The 15,898-nt window shown below is 42.6% G+C and overlaps 1 protein-coding gene across 4 annotated transcripts in view; it reads right to left on the bottom strand.

Annotated features, from left to right (window-relative positions):
• ube2f (ubiquitin-conjugating enzyme E2F (putative)) overlaps positions 1-9,717 on the bottom strand; it is a 51,249-nt gene extending 41,532 nt beyond the window's left edge. For all 4 annotated transcript variants that reach the window (XR_012949674.1, XR_012949673.1, XM_076081941.1 and 1 more), the window contains exons 1-4: positions 9,501-9,717; positions 7,288-7,458; positions 5,565-5,594; positions 3,289-3,354 (exon numbers count right to left, since the gene is read on the bottom strand). Coding sequence is in view for 2 of the 4 variants with exons in the window: in XM_076081941.1 (XP_075938056.1) it covers positions 3,289-3,354; positions 5,565-5,594; positions 7,288-7,402 (211 nt within the window). In the remaining 2 variants the exon portion in view is untranslated. The remainder of the gene's footprint in view (positions 1-3,288; positions 3,355-5,564; positions 5,595-7,287; positions 7,459-9,500) is intronic.
• Positions 9,718-15,898: the final 6,181 nt, after the last annotated feature.

Raw genomic sequence — 15,898 nt, 5'->3', positions numbered from 1 at the left:
AAAGGTGGAGAACAAAAAGAGAAGGAAACACAAAAGAAAAAAGGAAGAAGCACTTACGTGAGCCTTGAGCTGTAAACTCTCCCCATGACTTTACCTTACATTGGTTTGGATATGAGAGATATTTGACAACCTGCATCCTGAGGGCGAGTTCCCTTTGCAATTGTTATTTTCCTGACCACTTCCCCGCAGTGCAAATGAATGCTTCCGTGTGTGTAATGCCTAGTTACCAAACTGCAAACGGAAAAGGAAATTTGACAGCACAGTATGAAGACGGCAGAAAAAATGAGACACCTTGCATCTACTACAACTACAGAGACACACCGAGATGACTTGAGGTGCTATTTTTCTTCTATTAATATACTTCCATTACATTTATTTTGTTTGTCCTGTAAAATATATGAAATGTAGTTAATGGATTACTGTTAATACTTTTCTACCAGCTGGTAGAAAAGGGGAGAAATCAGACAGGTCTACAGAAAAATATATTCACAGACTTTCCCTCTCACGGGTCACACTGAGGCCTCTACATGAGCATTTTTGTTTACATGCTTATTTCCCTTAATGTACTGTATTCGGTCTGACTCCAGAGTAGCATGGTCCCCTGGCTGTAGTATAAAGATGATAAACTGAGGGCTGTGTGTTGTGTGTGTGTGAGCTACACACCAGATGTGATGGAAGGCAAACACAGAGAGAGCAGAGAGAGAGAGAGAGAGAGAGAGAGAGAGAGAGAGAGAGAGAGAGAGAGAGAGAGAGAGAGAGAGAGAGAGAGAGAGAGATTAAACAAGGTAGGAAATACTAAAAGAGAAAAGAGCAAGAGAAAGGAAGTAAAGGGTGGGAAGAGGGGAGGAGACGTTAGGGGAGACAGAGGCCCTGAATAATTGAGGAACTTTCTCTGACAACTCAATCTCCTTTTCAACTCCTCTTCAAGAACATGACACCAAAATCTTCTCTCTAATTGCTGAACTTTGTTTTTCTCTGCTAGATTTTGCTGACAAAGACCTTTGTGAAAACTTAGCTGGCGACGCAGAGCCTATGCGACACACACACACACACACACACACACACACACACACACACACACACACACACACACACACACACACACACACACACACACACACACACACACACACACACACACACACACACACACACACACACACACACACACACACACACACACCATTAAATTAATTCACCACTCACTTAAACATCAAGATATCCTAACATCTTAGTGTGCAGAAAATGGATGCAGTGACTTCTGTAAACTCTCGTTACAAATGTAATAGACAAAATAAGACGCACCAGATAAAAAGACCAATGACAAAATTCGGTGACCAGATCTCTTCAACCACACAGAACATTTTGTAATATTAGCCTCGTCCTCGTCATCTTACGAAAAGTGATTCCTCATCTTTTCTTGCATCTTTTTACGAATGTCCAGCAACACGTGTCAATTTCTGCTCGTCAATGTGAACAAAGTCTTTTCAAAATAAACTTCCTTCGTCTCAGGGAACAACTTAGTTTTTAGGTTTAGGCGACAAAACTACTCGTTTAGGTTTCGGAAAAAATCGTGGCTTGGGTTCAAAATAACTGCAGAAGTGGCGTTACAAATGAATCGATGTTGTGACTGCTGGTCTCCTGGACTAAAGTGCAGAGTTTTGTCAGTCATTACACTTCCTTGTTTTGTGATTAAGTGGAATAAATTTAAAAAATATATTTTGTGGGATATGTACATTACTTTTATTGCTGTATTAGCCTGAATTTAATTGAAAATGGACTCCTACTTGTATAGCTCCTTTCTAGTCTTACGACCACTCAAAGCGCTCCTACGTGAGCAATTTGGGGTCAAGTGTCTCGCCCAAGGACACATCGACATGGACTGGAGAGGAGCCGGGGGTCTGACCGCCGATCTTCTGATTGAAGGATAAACCCCCCCCCCCCCCCCCCACACAGAGTTGTGCGCACACATTTCTGTTGTTACAAGGGATTACTAACAGGATTATTACTTTCAGTTGTACCTCCAAATAAAGTGGTTCAGATAGTCTGGGACAATGTTGCCAAAACTTACAAACTAGATTTAGATGAATTCATTTGAGATTAGTCAACAATGTGTCAGGTGTCTGATTATGGTCCAAAAAGTGTTTGACAATAACGTGTGACTCTATCTCTCTTTCTTTGTCCCTCTCTTTTCATTGCTCACGTCGCTCACAGACAAACACAGAGCCATGTTTGTCTCAGTCTCTTGTGCGGCTTGTGTCCTCCTTGAAGTGAGAAGGTAACATTGGGCTCGAGGACGGAGAGAGAGAGTGTGTCTGACGAACACAGAGCAGGTAAGAGGAGACTCCGGAGACTCGTGGTAATCCCACACCAGCGTGCTGGGTGTGTCCAGTATTCCACAGGTGGCCCATTTTGCGTGGAACACTGCTGAGCAAGCAGACTGCACTCGGGGAATAACGACGGTGCGGCAGTCGAAGTACGGAGAGGACTGGAGTGCCCGTTTCAAGAGAACACTTCAAGACACACATGGACCAACCAACATGTGCGGTCTCCCACCACATCGCACACAACATACTTCCCCCGAAACCACTCAAACCCTGCATCTTGTACGAAATGAGAAAGCAGTGGATATGGCTGTTGGCGGCTCAGAGTGCTTTCACATTTAACCTTTTCGGTTTGGTAAAAAAATTAACTCGGGTTAGTACGGTTCGTTTGGGCTGATGGGAAAGCTGTCGATCCAACAATGAATGCTAATCAACACGTAGGCACATCAGCGCAGGTGTTTTTCCCTCATTAATAGGTCGAAAGCTGTTAAAACTGCTGTGCTTGTATCCGACTCAGTGTACTTTTTCAGTTCATTGAGTCCAGACAGTGATCCCGCAGAAATAAGCCGGCCGTCTGAGAGCGCTCAAAGGGGGCTTTTGTACACTCCTGTCTCAGCCTGTTATGAGTCATTATTCATGACATGCAGTCGATTTGCAGTCTAATAACACACAGCAAGTTTAAGGTGGTTTCTGGACCGTTTGCATCCTGCACTTTTCCTGAGCTTTGATACGGGGGTTAATTAAATCGCAACCCTAATTAAAAACTCTACACCAGCAGACTTGATCGGTGCTCACCTTTTTCTTCAGATATTTGAGTCTGATTGAAAATGCGTTTGATTCTAAGACAACATCAAATTCAGAGCCCGCCGATATAATGAGCAACCAACAACGCTGCTGCATGCCGTCAACAGAGCAGTTATGAAATGATTGAAGCAGTTAGAAAAAGAGGTGATTTTTCTCTTACCGGGAGACACTGCCAGCTGAAAATTATGCAGCTTGTCCTCATCTGGGAAACTGGCTTTGCATGTACCTGGACGAGAACAAATAAGGGGAGGGGTGTTAGTTATTAGGGTCAAAGGTGAAAGCCAGGAGCAGCTGTGTGAAGGTCTATCATTAGTTTTGATTACTTGACTGTGTGTCAAATAGTGGCATTAACATCAGTGATATATTGTATCTGTATTAAATCCTTCCTGAGCCTGTGTGTTCACACAGACTGCAGGATTTATGCCTTGGGACTCCGTGTGGCACCACATTCCCCCCTGGTGTTCAAGGACGTGTACTGTGCTCAAGATGGGAGAGCTTTTTGTTTTTAAACCATGTTCATGTGTAAGAAGTTTTCAATCAAACTTATCGCATCAGCTCCTTTCACCGAGTAACCCCCCAGAACGCTGTGTGTGTGTAAAACATATTGTTTGTGGCGATGAGTGTAATGAATGCGCAGGAAACACTGAATAAAAAAGTGAATCTGCTTTTTAGTCGGGCAGTAAAACACAGCACTCTACAAGCAGCTGAAGATCATTTTATCACAGCTGAAAGATTATCACGTTCCCCAGCAATCATCAGCCGTATCAAATAGCATTATGCAGGATTTAAAGCATGAATTAAAAATCAAAGTAAAAGAATGTGTGTATGTGTCGATGTGTCAAGGTCTGTGGTAATGTAGGAGGGATGATATTATAGCAGAATATCAATGTTTATTTGATTTAGATACTGTTTTTTCTGCAACATAGACATGCTTAAACTCCAAACTCATTTAGCTTAAGGCCTCTTCTTCTGCAGTGGAAAAGGACCGACTATCTGTACATGACTCCTATGACAGGTCTGTAACACTCGTCCAGTCTAAGTGTCCATATAGAGTGAACCCTGACTACACCAGCACCTTTCTGAAAGGTTCAGAGACGTTCAGCTTGGACAGCTCGGAGCAGCCGCTCAAAGAAGTTGGAGCGCTCTGAGAAAAGAGGCTGGGTGCAGAGCTTTTTCTCTATGGGAGCGCGAGCGGTTTACAATTGTAAACAAAAGACCCTGGTGCAGAGAAGAAAAAACGCTATATGCGTAAAATCTTCTCAAAATCGCTTGAACAAATATGTTCAGACGAGTCGTTGGTTTGTTCTCTGTGTTTTGAAAGCACCACTGCTCACTCAGAGAAGACTCTAGAAAACAGCTTCTCTCTTTTATTTTTCCTGAGCTCCTGTCTGCCCAGAACGGTGAAAGTCCTTCAGTGTCGTACGGCAAGTCCACATCCACGGCACAAAGCACAAGTGTTGAAGCCTCATGAAAATCAATACTTTCCACAGGACCATATTTCATCACTATTGCTGGTAATGGAGAACGGATCGGGATGAGCATTACAGTCAAGGAGAGCAGGATGCTTTTCTTAAGCGGTGCACATCCTCATTCAATACGCATGACAATAACCAGATACGTGAGGAATGAAGATCTGATATAGTCATTTAAATTCTCAAATAATAGCCAGAACTAAAAAGTAGTTTAGGGGGTTGGAGTCTGTCTGTAGAAATAAATCCTGAGGCCAGAACGTATAATAAGCATGAAACACGTCCAAGGCTTAGAACGCATTTGATTATATACACACGAGCGTGGCTCATTTCACTCATTTATGTGGGTGTGCTGGACGATCTGGTTAAATAAATACTTTATTAAATACTCTTGATTTCGAAACAGTATCAGACCTATTCATTCATAAACAGAATTAACTGTTTTGAGACATTTACGGTGAAAAAAATAATCCTATTCTGACTGAATAGCTTTATGCCACTGCAATGCAGTTTAAAGTACTGTTAGAAATGACCTACACCTAAAAGCATTAAAGCAAAATGTTAGAAAATGGAGTGCATCTGTGGGGTTGGTTTTGTCTTCGTGCCTTATCTGAAACATTTGCAGAATTGTTTTAATATCCCAAAACACAAAATGTATTAATAATGATCAACCAAGTCTGAAACAATACATCAAGCCACCTTAATCCTCATTAATTGATATCGTAACATAAAGAATGTTTTTTTTTTTTCCTGAGTTGAGAAGATTTAAGAACTTGGAGGACACTATTTACTTTACGTCGGCTGTTTATTTAATATTTCTGTCCCTTTACGTCAGTTATTCAGCTCTCACACTTTCAGATGTGGGGCTGCTGAACAAACATTAATGCAAACATGGGGAGGAATGCAAAGTCAGAGGGAGTCTGACTGAACTGAGAGCGGTGTGTGTGGAAGTGGAAAGCATACTCACTAGGGAGATTGGCTTCAAGTTCTGCAACTTCTATTGAGAGAAAAAGAAAAAGAGTCATGAATAAGGGAGGAGAGAAGATGGTAAAGACAGAGAGCCCCACACACACACACACACACACACACACACACACACACACACACACACACACACACACACACACACACACACACACACACACACACACACACACACACACACACACACACACACAAAAGCATAACGTCTAATATGCAAGTTGTAAAATGCGTGACACAACACAATGCTGCAGAGGAACAACAATGATTGGCTGGTAACAGAAGGGAGGAGGAAAAAACAAAAAGAGAGGAAGGAAACGACAAGTGAGGAGCAGAGGGTGTTGCCTCTGCATCAAGTCTGGTTGGATTTGTTTTTTAAACACTCACAGGTTCTCTTGTTGTGTTTTCACACCACCGACACTCCTTTCAACGTGTTTATGCATCAGCTGGTTTAACACTTCAACACTTAACAAAAAAAGACAACGGGGGGGACGGGGGACGTGCTTGGTCTCTCTGTTGTTGCTTGTGTGAATGCTGAGGATTTACCAATGTTATTTTTACAAACATTGTCATGCATTCAGATCATTAAGAGGTTGTTTCAGTGGTTCTCAGCTGTGTAGCGTTAACACTGGTGTGCCTCACAGTTATATCGACCGCTTTAGTTTTTGTCTGTAAACTCCCAGTAATATATGTGTTATTAGACAAGCACTGCATTACTTTTCTCACATTTAGTTATTTTGCATGGCCACTGAAGCTCTTTGAAGAGTAATGATCGGTACCGGGGATGCACCAACAGCAACATCGGGCCGATACTGACTCAAACAGCTGGATGGGGTGTCGATGACAACGGGGCTAATCTATTCAGTTCAACTCCATGTACTACATACATTACTATATAGTACACTATTCGGATACTATACGGAATTTTAATTTCTGTTTCGACCAATTTGTTGCTACATTAAAAAGGTTGGTGTAAGATATATTATTTTAATAATAAATAATTAAATACATTTATATGCATCTATTTATTTGCTACATTTTGTTTTACAAAGTTAAGCTAAGAGAGACAGAAAAGCAAGTCCCTCTGATGTCGTACTAGAGGGCATTAGACAGGTGCTTGTGAGATTACATCCACCCACACTTCTATAGAACTCTATATGATATTGGACCAGCATTGGACAAACCACTTTTGAATCTACTCTACACCAAATTATAGCCTTCGTTTCACCGGTCATAGTGATTGGGTATAATAATGCCATCAAGTATATGTATGGACTAAAGCAAAGACAGGTGAGAACCCAGAGAGGTAAAAACATGATGGGAAATGGTAGCCGGCACAAGGAGGACAGCCGCTTGAAATTTAGAGGAGGAGAGAGGAGACAGGTGCCTGGAAGCTGCATCTCAAGGCAGCGAGAGAAGTACCTATAAATAAAACCCAGGCAGAAACATGGTCAGAGAGAAAGAAGAGGAATAAAGAGACAGAGGTAGAAACAGAAAAAAGAAACAGAAGGAGAAGTCCAAACATCCGTGGAGGAAGCGGAGCATGAATTTATATTTCTGTATTGAAATAAACCACAAAACAGTTAAGAAACAACTTTGTTAGGGCCTATAGTGTCTGTCTATAAGTATTTAGCTCGCCATGAGTTTGTATAAAAGAAAACGATGCAAGCTGACAAAGTGATGGACGAAGCGGATGGCGACCTGGGTACCTTTGGTAAGGAGGCGGTCCCTGATGGAGACCCTGTGGGCGGAGTCGGAGGCTCCCGAGGCACGGCTCGTCTTTCCCCCGTCGTCCCTCTTCAGCTTACTGGCCAACGTAAGCATGGCTGCTGTGATCTGCCTCGGTCTACCCCACGCCTGGAGCGCTACGCTGCTCAAGCCTGACAATCACACAGACCGTGAAGAAGAAATGAGACAATATATAATAGAGGGGGGAGAAAAAAAGTGCTTATAATATTCAAATATAAAGTCACACTGGTTTCCTCTCACAGGCCAAAAGACGCGTACGAGAGGTGAACTGGCAACTTTAAAATCGCTCGCCGATTGTGAATGTGAATGGCAGTCTGTGTAGATGTTTCAGTCCTGTGATAGACCGCCGACCTGTTCGGGTCCAATGAGTTGGAATAGGCTCCACCCAAACACCACACACAACAAGTGGATATACGTAATAAATAGGCTGAATAAGTGAAAAACAATACCGATGAGTCTTGTTGTAGGAGAATGCCTGAAACTGGCGTAAATCTCTTGAACGTTTCTAAACACAAATACCTACTCTCTACGAGAAATTAAATGTATGCCGTATAATCCGAAGGAGTGGAATCCTCTCCATCTGCTCTTAACATTCATGACTATACCTTTACTGCTGTGGTTTCCATGGTTATTCAGTAATAGGACCGTTGCACGCCAACGTGGAACTCAGAAGTTCATATCAACATGATAAGAAGTAACTTATCGATGGCACACTGTTTTAATTATCTAAGAAAAGGTGATTGTACCAGACAGAGGGGAGCCTACAGAGACAAGCATCACCAATCAGCTGATAGCACGAACGGCCTTTTGACTTGCTAAATGATATTTAACAGACTCACTTCAACGTCATGCTCCTGCCAACGTCTCTCTGAATGCCGCAGCAGGAAGCCGATATCTATGGCACGACGGTGTTAAACTCAGAGGTCAAAGCATTCGCTCTTTGTAAACACGTCTCACTGTAACTAGTGACGCATGAGTCGGTCTCTGCCTTTGCTGTTGTTTACTTATTCCCCTGGGAGTGTTTTCTTCTTGTGCATTCATTGTGTATATGCACAAAGAGAACATTTCAAAATACGTATCCATATATTATCAAATGACCTAAAAACTGAATTATTCTAAAATATTTACAATTAGGAAGTGATGTTTTGCACACTTTAACAAACAAACAGAATACATTATGACATCTGAAACTATTCTAAGCAACTTCCCAAAAAAAACGTCACCTCTCCCGGTAAAGCATCATCCACACAGACCACCCTTGATAACATGCTCGCATCGCTGACTAAAGGTAACAGAACTCAGTCTCAGCTGATACCTTCTGTTGTTTTGGAAATTGTTCTGCTCCCACTAGTTTTCTGCTAAAGCCCACTGTTACTCCTTTACTAGTAGTACAACTCTGCAGGGGGTGCAGAGGATTGTTAACCTCTCTAGGGGAGCGTGTTCAGTCTGAGCTCATTTGGGGAGCAGCAATAGCAGAAGGTATCGGGTATCATTGTCACCCAGTCGGACTCAGTGCCCACCTGCCTCGACTGTCAGTCACTGCACCCTAAGGTTGCTCACTCACACGGACTACCTGGATGTTAGTCGAACAGCTGCATGGGGTGGATTCATAATAACGCAGTAGGGACAAAGTCATGCAGCATATGCAGAGGGTGGGGGGGGGGGACCACTGCACACAGGTTAACACAACTAGCTAGCAAATAAACACACACCTGCACTGATGGAAAATATATCGTCTTTACTTTAAATTGGTAGATTATGGAGTAAATTCACAGAAAGGGGTGCAGTCTGTCTTTGATGTTTGGGACTAAATGAGTCCAGCTAACTTGGTATCAAACACAAGGAAGTGCGTCTCCCTTGAGACAAAACCTCTCGAACTGAAACCAAGATTAATGCTAATGTAACGTAAACACTTTCAGAAGTTAAGTTACCGCCTCGTCACTGTACTTTTAGCTTGTTAACCAGTGGTCATAACAAGCGGCTAACACCGCTAATCACAGCTAGCTAGATGCAATGTTCGAGCTTAAAACCAGTCTCAGCTCTGGCTTATTCCTCGCGCATGTGCTTGAGTGCAAGAATAAATGTCACTCGTTTTAATTAGTGAAAGGCGCACGCAAGTTGTTAATGAACTATCTCTGCTAGCCAGTGTTAGCTTGTGTGTTGCCTTTTTTACCTGCTTTCTCAGAGCTAGCGCTCCGTGCTACACCATAATCAGCCGCCCTCCTCTGTTCAAGGCGCTGTCTGCAACCCCAGCCGGAGGTTATAGGAGGCACGTCCGACTGTAAATAACTTCAAATGTGATTATTTCGGGGGCTCGGAGTGGATATAAACTGATTGGAGAATCAGCTGTCAGAACTTCGCTCCGGTGTCATGGGCAACGGAAGCGCAGTACGGGCCGTTTGTTATTGTTGTCCGTGTAGACATGGCGGCAGATAAACAGTTCCGCAAGAGCAGAGGACGAGTTCGAGTCGGTTCTTGTAGGTATGAAAATGGAAATACAGTCGCTGAATCTGTCGGTACTGAATGTAATTTTTTGCTGTCGTGTTATAGAATGCATAAATATTATTATTTATGGTATCCATTTCTTATTAATACGCTAGAAAACCCTGTTCATTAGCACATAGCCCAGAATAGATAAATCCCCTTCCCTTCCCATCTTTTCCTCATATAGCCAACTGTTTGTTTTTTTAACCAAAGTTCAAAATGAGCTCTCTATAATCAGATGAGATGAGAGAATATATTTGCGGAATAAGAAGCAGCATCTATATTATAACAGTTTTATTATTTGTGGGTGTTATATTCTGACCAACTGTTGGGGTTCAAGATGATGATACTAGCTAGCAGCATTTTTATACTTTACATTCATTTTCTTTCCTATTGGATATGATTTATTTATTTATTCATTGATGTATTTTTGCTGTGTTAATTACCCCCAAATTTAACTAGTTGATGACTAGGGATGGGTATCGTTTGGGTTTTTTCTGATACCGGTGCTAAAACGATACTTTTAAAAACGATACCGGTGCCTGAACCGATACTTTTTTCTTCAAATTGAACAATATATTAACTGTTTAAAGTATACTATAAATATAAATAAATACAAAACACTTGGCTTCAAACTACAGCTTCAAACTTTTTAACTTCAAACTATGAACAATATATTAACTGTTAGCAGTTTACAGTATACTTAAATACATATAAATAAATACAAAACACACACACACACTCTGTACACACACTACAGCTTCAAACTTCAGCAATTCTTTTGCAGAAATATGAGCATATTTGCATTCTCTGGCAAAATACGACACCTGTCCTGACTTATTTTATTTTACCAGTTGGTGGCGGTAATGCGCCAATTCATCGTTTGCAAACCGCCACTACACCTCAAAGAAGAAGAAGAAGAAGGTTTCGCGTGCTTGTTGTGGATGTTGTGCTTGTTATTAGCGGCAGCGCTAAGTACCCGGATGTCGATGGAGGAAGTCAGTAGCCTGCCAGCCGTTTGACAGATCTCGTTTTTTTTTTTTTTTTTTTATAAATCATGGCCGAAGCTTCGCCAGAACGATGGAGGGGTTTGTTTCTAAGCGCGCACGGCTCGTCCGGTTGTAATAATACTATGAGTGAGGAGCGGAGGACCGAGGCTGCCAGGAAGCACCGAAATGTGCGGTGCGTTGCGTTTCGGTCCGGTAGATACCGGTAAACTTCACAATAACACAGCACATTTGAAAAACATAAAACATACAGACACACACACACACAGTACACATGCCCTGAGCAGAGCACCATTTGCAAAATGGAAAGCTGAGACTCACTGTTTGACAGAACAGCTCATTCGCTTTGGAGCGAACCCATTTCACCCTAAAGTATTTGGACAAAGCTGTGATTCACTCAGCCAGTTGTTACGGACCCAGGGGCATGAGGGCTGTCACTGTAAACAAGAACATGCTCTCGACTGAGCTGCCTGGTTAGATAAAGCTTTTTAAAGAAAGGAGTCTATTAATCTTGGAGCAGATGATTATATTGTATTTCATCTAAATCTGTTTAGACAGATGTTGGCCATCAGGCTTTCTGCGATGCAGATACCAAAGTAAGTACCAAACTCACCCCTCTTCGCATGGTGTGCTTCACACAATGCTTTTGTTATTCAATGGTGCCGACTGAGGACAAAGCATACATCTGTACTTATTCATGGGAGTGATATTACTATGTTGTAGAGTTGTAACAAAATGGAAGAAAACTACCAAAAAACACTTTTATCACCTGAATACTGAAAAACATTATGTAGATTGACATCCAAACAATGAAAAGATAAAAATCAGCACAAAAGCTACAGTTGGCAACCTTGATAAAAATAAGTTTTTGTTCATGTTTGCTCAAATTGTCACTATATCCTGACAGTATTACACAAGGCTGTGAAAAATCAGGTTTCTCTGCCTCCTTTTAGTGCTCCTAATTTGCAAGATTCCACGGTGTCTTAAGGAAAACAACCAATCAGAGCTGAGAAGTCTCTAACACAGCTGTCAATCACTGCTCTGAAGCTCATGAACTCCGATGCAATTGTCACTGATCAAATATGAATTTAGGGCTTCCCACCCTGGTCTTTGTTGTATTTCTCCTTGAGAGCGAGGCCCTCTTTCAATGCAATAGTCAGCTCCCCTATAGCTCTGCTCTGTTCTGAGACAACCTTAACAATGTCCTCTAGAGTGGTATTCTTCTCTGGCAAACTACCAGAGCACTGGCCCTCTCCCCTGATACTGTCACACACTACCGGCCTGCTCTTAACAACCTTGGTGTTACAGGGCGTGTCTTCAAGGGACCAGGCAATGGCCTCTTCACGTACCTCTAACAGAGATGACTGGGGCTTCTCCCTAACCATTTTACACAACTCTCTTCTAATGAATTGGTCTCTGACGGCTATCTTAGCATTTGACACAGCATCTGGTCTCTGTTTCAGGGCTAATCGTAGAATTTGGGAGAGTGCATGCGAGTACTCTTGAAAATCCTCCCCCTCCCTTTGTTGGCGACCAAAAAAGGTGTGTAACAGTTGAGCTACGCTACGTTTCTCTGCGTAAGCCTCCTGTAGCAAAGTGAACAACTCACTGGGGTCTTTCAGTTCTCCGTCCACGCATAGTCTGACCTCTAATGCAGACCCTCTTAAAAGAGATAGAATGAAATCAACCCCGTCTTCGGGACTCTGACCTCTGGTCTTAATTACACGGTCTACCTCCTCAATAAACTCATCAACGGAGCGACCATCTTTGACAGCATCGCCACTAAAGGGCTGGATCTGGCGCTCTCTTGGCACATAAACATATGACCTACTTGAACCCTTATTTAAGGTGTCAATAGCTTCCATGGCTTTCTCATGTTTCTCACTCAGTTCAGACAACTGTGCCTGTAATTGTCCTAAAGCATCAGTCTCTTCTTCGAAGTACGGCTCGTCCTCACCGTCTGTCCGACATGGTGAAATGTCTCTGTGCAACTTAGCTCCACTCCAGTCACTTGAAATCCCGAAGGCTGGGGTAGGGCTGCCGGAGGCGTTTTTTCTCTCCTGGAGTGACCTTCTCCCTCCACGTCCTTGGTGAAATCCGGATCTCAGCCGTCTGGTCACTGGTTCTCCACAGCAACTCCAGGCAGGCCTCACCGTCTTCGTTCGATTTGCACCAGGACCGCACGTTACCGCTACAGTTATTTATGCACTTCCAAATCTAGTCTAATCTAGTCTAATCTCCAAATTATAGAGACCCCACTCCTGGTACCAAAATGTGTAGGCCGGTGAAATATATGACACCGGACACAAAACTATTTTTAGGGATCTTTATTTCTCGACTACTCTTAAAAGAGAATAGTATTAAAGAAATTGGGGATGTTGAACTGGTGATAGATTTAACAAAGATGCTCCTGTACATTCAAAGTTACACTGTAGACACAAATTCTCTCTTTAAAACCCTGTTCAGTAACTCAGTAACCTGTACAGTGCATTAATCTAGTGCACACTGTCAATGCATAAATAACTGTAATGGTAACTCTTCTGTTCGTAAAAAGGAAAGAAAACAAACAATACCACACAGTTAACTCTGAAATGAAAACATGAAACATTTGGTCCATTAACAAAGACAATATACATGTATGTCTCAATATACTCACAACTTCTTATCTTTCTGCTATCTTAAATGCACATTTGGCGCAACGCACACCAAACCCATACAGCAATACACAAACGGGAATAAACATCTTCAGTACAGTACACACATTATGTTCTTAAACATGAAAGATAACAGAATGTATGTAGGATGGTCTATAACTGTTATTAGCAAACTTGATTAGCCTTCTAGCTCTCTCCTGAATGCTCAGCACATGCTAATAACATCTGTAACGATCAGACCAATTTAATCACCATCGGCGCATTTAGCGTCAAACAATACATTTCCTGACTTCTATACACACATAACGTACATCTTTTGATCATTTTGTACAGAAATAACATTTAGAACATATTTACTTACACGGAAAACAACTAATGCTCCACAGGTTATCCGCTCGAAAAGAAAGACTTCACTTCCGGTTTCGCTCTTGTCTCAGCATTCTCTGTAGTACAGCGCCCTCTAGTGGCTTTAGTGGCAACATCAGTTTTCCCACTAGGCTACATTTATGTTAACGTTTTTCTGTTTGATACATCCCCTTAAATCCTTAAAAGTGTTCTCAGTTTAGACATCAGTGAAACTTTTTGAGTTTAAAGGCGAATCGTTCATACTATGTCTACGTTTACTGTTCCTAACATGCTAACGCTACATGCTAACACTACAAGCTAGCAGCCTCGCCCGCACTTATGATATATACTTATGATATACATCATCAAAATATCCTTTGTAAAATAAAATCCCCCAACATTAAGAAATAAAATTAATAATAATAATGTTAATCATTAAGTGTCCCATGAAGGCAGCAATAATTGATTCTCATTCCCTCATTTGTTCAAACTAACAGAGGCAGAGCTGCACTATTGATATTATTGTTAAAATAATAAAAGGCACAGCCTCTTGTGTGTTGGTGACTTGGTGACACGTGTAGTGCGGTCGTTAGTTTATGGGTGGCCAGAGGTGACTGCGACGAGGACGAGGTGGGAGACTTTGGGCTGGACTGTGTGAGCTTAGATTCCGGGTATGAGTCCATGTTCGAGGAAGATGATGAAGATGAGGAGCAGGGTAGAGAACATGAAGAGGAGGAAAATGGAAGGAAGGAGGAAGAAGATGATGAAGATGAGGAGCAGGGTAGAGAACCGCACGGAGCAGGTAGTATGAAGAGGCAGAGGAACGGTGAGGACGACCACGAGGACGCAGCGCCCTCCACGAAGAGGACCAGAGAAGAGGACTACAGGGAGTCAGCGCCCTCCACTTCAGGCCTCGGATTCTCCACGAAGAGGACCAGAAAAGAGGACTACAGGGAGTCAGCGCCCTCCACTTCAGGCCTCGGCCCCTCCTCAAAGAAGAGCCGGGCAGAGGACTACAGATGGTCTCCATCCTCCACTTCAGGCCTCAGCTTCCCCACACACAGAAGATACTGGCAGTCGGCTGAAGACAGCGACTCGGATTGAGACCGACAGCCTGTTTGCTGCAGGATTGTTAAACCTTTGCGTCTGGCAGGACTGATAAAGCACCAGACAGCCTTCCCTCGCGTCTGGCGGGGTTGGCGATAGGTAGCATCCTGCAGCAGAGCTTTTACATTTTGCTTCTTTGTTGATTTTCCTTTTGAGTAATAGTTGATGCTAGATGCAGAAACCAGAGGTAAGTTAACAGTGAATGGTTGTTATTCTGTTGTGTTTTTTTCTTTTTAAAGTCTAGATGTCTTTAGCAGACAAAGGTAAGTCAACACTTTATAACATTAACACATGTTGCCTCAAAGTCTCACTTAACAGTTATTCAAAGATTGTTCATTTTAATCACTCTCTATCTATTCTTTATAGTTAGGTGAAGGTGGCTGTACCAGACAGAGGTATGGTAAAAATTACTAACATTAAGAAAAGGTTTCCAAGTCTCTTTTACTCAGGTATCGATGGCTGTAACACAGGAAGTAACTTCCAGGCAACAGAGAAGATGTGTTCACTCTGGACCAGATGAGAAGGATGGAGGATCACAGGACCAGATGAGAAGGATGGAGGACCACAGGACCAGATGAGAAGGATGGAGGACTACAGGACCAGATGAGAAGGATGGAGGACTACAGGACCAGATGGAGAGCGGCGGTCTCCTTTCTTTCAGTGGGCTGAGTAAGTAATCCCTCACTAAGACTACAGAAGTATCAGTAATAAGATTCCATCATTGGAGGCCAGATTCAACACAACAGTGTAAAGGTCGTATAGTTAAGTTTAAAGTATTCATCTCTAGTGTTTGTGTCTCACAGGGAAGGACTCCTCTGTGCTTTTTTTTCACTCCTGGGGCATCCGAGAGTGGACGTCAAACAACCACTGAACCACTCTCAGCACCCGAGTGAGTCCGAGACCCAGTGAGTACGGTGACGTCCTCCCTGCCCCGCCACCACCCGCTCCACCCACCAGCCGAGAGGACGAGGAGC

The sequence above is a fragment of the Anarhichas minor genome, unplaced genomic scaffold, assembly GCF_050575085.1.
Source record: "Anarhichas minor isolate MPS153535 unplaced genomic scaffold, ASM5057508v1 ptg000087l, whole genome shotgun sequence".
NCBI classification, from domain to species: Eukaryota; Metazoa; Chordata; class Actinopteri; order Perciformes; family Anarhichadidae; genus Anarhichas; species Anarhichas minor.
The sequence above is the reverse complement of the archived record's forward strand: the minus strand, read 5'-3'. Positions and strand labels throughout refer to the sequence as shown.